This window comes from Octodon degus, unplaced genomic scaffold, assembly GCF_000260255.1.
Source record: "Octodon degus isolate 3935 unplaced genomic scaffold, OctDeg1.0 scaffold00115, whole genome shotgun sequence".
Classification (NCBI taxonomy): Eukaryota; Metazoa; Chordata; class Mammalia; order Rodentia; family Octodontidae; genus Octodon; species Octodon degus.
The window spans coordinates 5,251,987-5,260,374 of NW_004524691.1; the positions used below are offsets into that span (position 1 = coordinate 5,251,987).

Consider the following 8,388-nt stretch of genomic DNA (forward strand, 5'->3'; position numbering starts at 1 on the left):
TATTTTATTTTTGTTTAGTTTTAACAGTTGTGTATACATTTTAAAATACAAAAACTGTGCTTTAATGGTTCGATAAAGCCGTGTCTTATTTTTAGTAAAAAGCTATTTATCAAAACACAAACAGGACAAAGATTTTTTTCCCCCTAATATGTGAACTATATATTGGGTACCAGCTAAATGTTTTGGGGTTTTTGTTTATTTTGGGAGTTTTTGGAAATATTGGATAAAGTCATTAAAATTCTGAATGTTAGTACTAAAAATAAATTCAAGAAAGTATGGAGAATAGGTATTTAGTTGTCCTAAGAGCACATTTTAAAAACCTAACTCTCCATTTAAACACACTGAAAGCATAACAAAAACTTGGGTGGTGTCCTAGAGAAAACTTGCTGGGGCTCCATAGAGAAGCCACAAAAATGGCACTGACTTCAAGGGTCTCCAAGGACTTGAACCTTCCAAAAACTTATCTATGGAAAGGAAGCCATACACTTTAGGAGAAAATACGGCCTTGGTTTTTCTCCCTCTGTATTGGCAAGTAAGTGCTTGTCCTGTCCTGTTGTCTCGGGGTCTGCAGGACAACTTTAAACATCTTGTTTTTCAGGCAGAGGGGTAGTGGGCAAGGTCCGGCCTGGGAAGCCAGAGGCTCACAGGTGATTCTAATGTCCCTTCCCACACACGCTGGGACCCATGGCGCTAACACTTGGCTTTTAAATGTCCCCTCCAGGCTTCATATTTGGTAAGAAAACATAAATGTCATGCTATTCCTGTAAACGTGAACTTCATTTTATAAGGTTACTTTTATGACTCAGACTTAGTTGGAGACAAACAACCCATTTGTGAATAAAAAATTGTTGCGCTGTTCTAATGTTCTGAACAGAAAAAGCATCAGGATATTACATTACACACCAGAATTATCTTATTATATTTGCAAGGCCAGATAAAGCAAATATAGTTTATAGCCCAAAAGCCAGTTACCTGCAGATCAGGCTCCATTTAGTGGGATGCAAGATCTTTGCACTCAGACACTTTGTCTTAACAGGTTAAGAAGCAGTGGAGGGGCCAGGGAGATGGCTCAGTGGAATAAGCGCTTCCCTGGCAAGCGCAAGGGCCTGAGTTCAATTCCCAGTTCCACCAACAAAAAAAAAAAAAAAGAAGCAGTGGAAAAAAAGAATAGTGTATATTAACTTGTACTAGGCCAAATCTGGATACGAGGGCAAAGAGCCAGAGACAGTTCTCCTTTGACTCTTTTCTGGGCTCCCGGTGGGGATTGGGTCAGTTAGAAAATGTTAGATGTGGGGGGGGGGTGAGGTGTTGGGCTGACTCTTTGTGCAGGGAGGATAGAAATGGGTGGGGCCTGAACCCCTGCACCTGATGTGCAAATGGTACCAGCTCCTTTTGAGCTCCTTTCATCTTATCTAATAAAGATGTAGTATTAATCTATAGGAGGGCCCCATGCAGTGCAGCAGAGGACATGTATTGAGTGATGCTGTGCACCCTGGAGAAGCTTCAGACTCGATTTAGGAGAGGCAGACAGCTGCACAGCAGAAGGAAAATTAGCTACACGGCCTAACGAGAGCTAGGATGCAGCAGGCCATGGTCAAGTCCCAAGACAGAAGGGGAAGGCAGTGGGCTGAGAGGTGTGGTTACCATGGCTGCAGGGGACAAATCAGACAGAGCAACCACTACCTAAGAACCATCTAGGGCAGGCATGTGGGAGGTACTTGCGCCAGCCCTGGGAGCCGGGGATGGGGGATGAATAATGGTCCCCAAGGATGTCCACATCCAAACCCCTCGATTTCACATTGTAAAAGAGATTCTTGCTACTGTGATTAAGTGGATCATGAAATCGTGAGATTCTTCTTGGACTTCCCGGTGGGCCCAAGGTCATCGCAATGTCTTTCCAAGGGGACAGCGATGCTACAATCAGGAGATGCTACACCGCTGGCTTTGAAGATGGGACATGCAGCCATGGCCTCTAGCAGCTGCAAAGGGCAAGGATGTGGCTCCTTCCCTGAGCCTCTAGAAGCAACACAGCCCTGCTCAGACCTTGGTTTTAGCCTGGTGGAACCCATGTTAGTCTTTTAATCTCCAGAACAGGAAGTCAATAAATTCCTATTGTTTTAGCTCTCAAGGTTTGTGGTAATTTGTTATGGAGGTGATAGGAAGCTGCAGAGATACAGAAATTCCCTGTGATCTTTAGGGCCATGTTCTGTGTGGGAATGTGCCTTGGTATGATGGCGGACCCACATCTATCTTGTACAAAGCTATGGTACAAGAGTCCCTTTCACAACTGTAACAAGTGGCCCAGGGTGCAGACTTTTGTGGCTAGTCTCCTCAACCACTGTGAAACTCGCTCTGCAAAACACTGCCACTGAGGCCCTGTCACAAAGGCACATGAATGCCCTGATTGCACGAGCAACTCTACAGTGATTTGTTGATTTAACAAATGAACTGAGATCAAGGGTCAGGTTGGAGCTGTGAGACTGTGCGTGTGGCTAAGTTCTGTGCCTCACTAATACCAGTCACCTGGGGATTGATTATCCACATTCAACCTCCAGCAGAACCACTGAGGTCCTTCGAGGAAGAGTCTGGAGCCACACTAGGCTCCCAGTGAGTAACAGCCACCACCACAACCAGCGGGCTTGACCTGGGGGAATTACTAATGTTCTCTGATTACATGCATCCTTGATTCCACATGTGAAAGCCAAACGTGGGAAATGTCATAGACTGGTGAAAAAAAGTTTGTGGTTTAAAAACAATTTTATTAAAAGATTGTTAAGAACATTCTTCCTTGCTATGTCATCAACTTAGCTTGGGTAACTGGGGCAAAGTGCCAAAAAAGTCAAAAGGTTTTTTGTTGGTTGTGTTGCATTTCACATGGTACAGGAATTGAACCCAAGACCTTTGGACTGAGTTACATCCTGAGCATTTTTTAATTTTAAGACAAAGACACACTAAGCAATGAACTTGCAATCTTCCTGCCTCACCCTACCCCCGGCAGTGCTGGTATCACAAGTATTACGTAACTAGCTCAAAGCCACGGGCCATTCCCAGCCCTTGCTAGACCCAGCCTGGGCAATCAGAGCCTGCAGCCAGGGGGCGCTACGATGGGCGACAGGAAGGAGCCTGTGGCCGCCCCAAGTCTCAGCACGGCTTCTCAGGACTGGGAAGGAGGGAGGGGCACCCCTGCTGTCTGTCAGCAGAGGCAGAATTCCTCTTGGAAAATCTCCACTCTCTCCTGCTCCCGCGGATGACTAAGAGCACTTAGGCGCTCTCCTCATGCAGGGGAAAAGGTTGTTCTCTCGCTTAGCTTTTCTCCTGGGTGTGCACTGCAGCCTCGGCAGTGCTCCCACTTTGGCTTCCCTGGGCTGCATAATGCATTGCTTCCCTCTTCTGAATGATGCTCTAAATTATTGACAATAATGGAGAGAAGACCTCAAGAGGAGCGATAATGAGAGGACACTGTATTACAGCACTTCATGGCTGGAAGAGTGATAATGTTTCTCGGCGTGAGTGGCTGCTCTCCTAGCTGCTGTGTGGCCCAAAGACAAGTCCAGCTTCCCCTCAGGCCCATCAGGTCCATGGCCTCCTGCCTCCTCCCCGGCACCGCACTGCACCGCACCGCACCGGGCAGCCTGCCGCTCAGGAAAATCCCACCCGCATGTGCTTCTTCCCTGACTCCGGGATGAATTGTATAAACTGCTGAAAGTGCGTGCGAAGATGTGAAGCCAACAAAAAGCCAAGTTTAGTGCTTTCGAAGAAGTTGATAAAGTCAGGTGTTTAAAGCCCTTGTGAAATGATGTGAAGCTGAGTGAAGACTGCGGAAAAAAGAGACAAAAGGTAAAATTAAGAGGGTCGGCTGGCCAAATAACTCTGCAGATTAAAGCGCCTGTTTAGGCAGGCACAGGGGTTGGATCCCTGGTCCTGCTGTGCCAGCCCCGCCCCTGGAAGACTGCGACAGCAATTGAGGCTGGGCATGGTGGGGACGCCTGTAATCCCAGCGCTTGGGAGGCTGTGAACAGGCGGATCCCTACGAGTCCGATGTAGCAGTGAGACCCTGAACACCCTGATCCTTCCCTAAAATACAGGGGGAAAAAAAAAGAGGGTCATGTGTCATATTCTTCACATGTGCTCACAGCACTGTAAGCAAACCAAAGTGGAACATGTAAGCAATCAAATGTGGACATGTTCTTACTACTGGCTCTGGACTGGTCAGAAGGTGTTCACTTGGGGGCAGGGGTACTAGAACTCAGGAACTCATTCTTACGGAGGCACTGTGCCACGAAGCTAAATCCCCTGCCTTGTGTTCACTTTAAGTGACCAATCGACAAACATCAGCTGCCTCCTACATGGGCTGACATTCTCATGACATTTTCATGAGTGCACAAAGATTTCAGCCAATCTCTAAATGTCAGTGAGACTCTGGGAGCAGCTGGGATGGGGGAACCTCAGGGCTGATCTGGGACACTGCACAATGCACACAAATTCCAGCACCACCCCACCCACATGTCCTACCTCTTCACCATGGTTCTGAATCCATGCATTGTGATGCCAGAAAAGGAAGCCTTATTGGTCACAGAAGGGTAATGTAGGGCTAGGATAGAGATCCGGCCAGGGTAACAAAGGAACACAAGCTCTGAGATCTCCCCCTACCATCAGGAGACCAAACAAAACAAGCTACTCCCCTTCAGCGAGCACTTTCTGAATCCAAAACTTATGCACCACAACTACTACCGCCATTCACCACCAGAGGACAACAGTGTTTCTAAAATGAGGACTTTTGCAGAGCCAAGAAATGGCAGAATGAAGGAATTTCTGAACTAGAAATGGTCTTAAAATCATTTGACCCACTGGTTTTCAAAACTTTTTAAAGCTGCAACCCACATCAAGACCTGAGTTCATCCTTTTCATAAAGGAAAAACAATTTCCTTTATGCACATACTTGAAACACATTTTGAGACATTGCTTGCCCTTGCTTCTGAAGCACACTCATGATTTATATTCTGAAAAATTTCATTAAAAAATAATTAAACAGGGCTGGAGGGTCATAGCTCAGTGGCAGAGCATGTTTCTAGCTTATTTGAGGCTCTGAGTTAAAGCTCCAGCACCTAAAATGAAACAAGACACCACTAAATTGACTCCATTACTCAATATTAGACCTTTAGTTTTAAAAGCCATAGCCCAGCCTCTTGTCTTACAAAGGAAAGTGGTGACCCCTGGAATGGGGAGGACCCTAAACTCTCACCCACCAGCCACCGGCCCCTCCCCCAGGGTCTTCATGGATGAATGGCAGACATTGTTTTGCAACTAAGCATCCTATCAATACACGGACTGGCTAGAGAGCAAGCCTGAGTTGCTGCTCCTGCCAGCTTCTCCTTCTTTCCAGTGCCTTGGCTGCCGGACACTGCTTCAGCTTCAGCCCTAGGAGCTCCATGCAGGCCTCTTCTGTAATCTTTCCCTGATACCTTCTGGCCCTAGTTGAATCATTATGCTGGTCATCTAATATGGCTTTAGCCCCTAACACAACAGCTTATCTTCCCCAAGGCCACCTCCCCACTTCTTCTCCAACTCAGCCCCAAGTGCAATTTCCTTTCACCTTTCCCACTGCCTCAGGGAAGACCCTATTCAGCTTCTCAGGTGTATCTACACACCCCCCTCAAACTCCACCCTGGCAAAAGGCAATAAAACCTCAGCCTCCCTTTGTTCCAACTCACAGATTCCCTTATCTTTCCCAGATTCTCTCACTGTCCTCAAAGATAAGAAAGCCCCTTTCCATTTTTCTTTCTGCCTGTTCCTTTGTTGTGACGCTATCCAGGTAGCTGTGGGCTTCAAACCAAGTGAATCTCAAAAAACCTTCCTGAATGTTCCCACCTCAAGCCTGAATGAGGGGCACAAGATCTAACCTAGAGCTTAACGCAAAGTAGGTGCTCAAGAAATAGTAGGTGAATAGGCTGCCCCTCGGGAAGTGTGATGGTAACGCACCTTTCTCTGCAATTGGTGCGTGTATCTTCTCCAACTCTAAAACCACATATTGTTGACTGAACAAGATTCTATTCCACATGGGGAAAAGGCCAGAAAGATTTATTAGGTTGTAGGATTCACTGGAGGCAAAGAAGAGACCTGCACTGAGGCTCCCCACAATACCCCACAGCTCTTCCCCCTATTCCAGAAAGCCCAGGGAAGATCCCCAGTGGGCATAAGCCCTCACTCCTAGCCAATCACCCTTCTCTCCACTCCCCCAGGACCATGGCATGCACTCGGCAAATTTAACACATACCCTACACCAGGCTGGCTGATCATTCTTGGAGGTGGGCTTTTCTTTAGTGATGAGATTTGGAGAAGGCAATGGAATGGTGGAAAAACAATTTCAATTCCTGGGAAAAACTGGAATTCCTCTGGTCCACAAGCTTCTGGTCGCTAACCATTTTTTCCATGGCTATCATAACCACATAACTTATAAAATCAGGGAAGAAATGTAGAGGTAAACCAGATGTCAACAGGAAATTATCATTTCTCAGGGTCCATGTCCAGCATTATGCTACTTATCCACTCCTCCCTCTCATGCATACTTTCCCAATTAATTCATTTATTTCCTATTTTATGTAAGAGAAGATCTTTCAACATCTAAGAAGATTATACTATTACAGATCAAAACAATCTTTGTGTAAATGAAAGAGAATGAATTTACTGAACTCAGGTTTTGAGAGCTAGTTTGGTGTGTGTGTGTGTGTGTGTGTGTGTAAAAGATGCCAGTTGTTTCAAAATTTCTCCCAAGGGAGTGACTAAGTGTCTGAAAATGCCAGGAATCTTATTATTTTTCTTTTAAAAGTGGTCTTAGAAAGAAAAAAAAACCCTGGAATGTGAACACTAGTATACTTTATTTCTTTTTGGTACCGGGAATCAAACTCAGGACCTCATGATTGCTGGGCTGGCACCATGCTGCTGAGCTATATTGCCAGCACACTAGCACACTTTAGAAAGTGGGCTTGCTTCTCTGTAGGGATCTCCTGTGGAGACCCAGAAAGCACATCCTGGGCCTGGGTAGGCTCTGCAGGAAGCTGTGTGTGTCCCCACACGTTGATGGAAAGTTTGCAAACTGTTCCCCCACTCTGTTGGGCTGAGATGGCAAGGATGCCTGAAAACAGTTGATGAGAAGAGTTTACCTTTGCCTGACAACAATTTAACCTTTCAACAAATTTAGCCCTGTTGGGTGCAGGCAGAAGTGCACCCTGTTGGGTGCAGGAGTAAGAGCCAAACAAGGGTGGGCTTCCAGAGGGCTTTTCCAGCATGTCAGATACCAGCACTAGGGGAGTCTTAAGTGACAAATCCTTCCTGGCACTCTGAACTTCACTGTTTACATCCCATACTCAGTTTTACATTCTTCCCGGCCCGCAGGCTGCAGGCTTTGTGGAATATTTGGGGGTTGCTAGAAGGAGCCACTGTTGCTTTGATGATAGTAGAGAGCTAGCACTTCTGTACTATTTGAAGAAGCAAACCATAAACCTTTACACCCATAGAACAATACCTACAACCTATATTTTGATATCCGCTAGCAATCAATGGGGTGTAAGTTCTCACGCTTTCAGCACATAAAGAAAACTAAGTCCTGATCCACTGACACCAGGCCTCCCATTCGGGTCAGGCAGAGTTACTGCAACGAGGTTCCCACAGCGGTAGACAAGTGTACATTTCATTCACACTATCCGAGAAACCTTTGTAGGGTGAGGTGGCCTACAGTTACAAGAGGCAGAGGCAGGTGTCACAGTCTTGCACGAGTGCTGGGCCAGAGTTCTACAGTCAGGCCCAAGGCTGGAGGGAGCCACACGTGGTTGTGTCGGCAGGGGTGACCCCTTAGGAGCCAACTCTGGGTACCCTAAAACGAAATTAAGTGCTGTCCCAGGGGCGCATTTCTCAGTGTCCCCGGGCATTTCTCACTCTCCCTATGGGAGTTGTCAAGAGTCCTTAGCAGTGAAAAATGTATGGCCTCCTAAGTGCCAGGAAGAACAGCCAGTTGTCTGTGGACTCTGCCCCCTGACTGCCCTGCACGCCCCGGACACTCGCGTCCCTCGGCGGGTCGCCCCCCCCCGCCCCCCGCCGGGCGCGCCGCCCCACTCACCCGCGCGCGGCCCTGCTGCACGGCCGCCAGCACCCGCAGCGCGCTCGGCGAGCCGGCGCGGAAGTTGAAGAAGTGCAGCGCCGCGCGCGCCGCCTGCGGCAGAAGCCCGCGCGGGAGGCTCGCCTCCGCGGACTGCTGGGGGTCCTCGGGCTGCCCCGGCCCCGCGGTCGTGGTCGCCGCGCCCTGGAGGACAAGCAGCAGCAGCAGAGCGCGCAGCCCGGCAGCTGGACTCGGGTGCCCCGGCCGGGGCGCGGGAAGCTGGAGCCGGCGGGGCT

At 48.0% G+C, this 8,388-nt stretch overlaps 1 protein-coding gene across 1 annotated transcript in view; it reads right to left on the reverse strand.

The window, feature by feature from the left end:
- Positions 1 to 8,388, reverse strand: part of Rarres1 (retinoic acid receptor responder 1) — a 47,098-nt gene that overhangs the window by 26,781 nt on the left and 11,929 nt on the right. Inside the window, exon 2 of the mRNA XM_023699715.1 lies at positions 8,114 to 8,386. Within this exon, the coding sequence (XP_023555483.1) occupies positions 8,114 to 8,386 (273 nt within the window). The remainder of the gene's footprint in view (positions 1 to 8,113; positions 8,387 to 8,388) is intronic.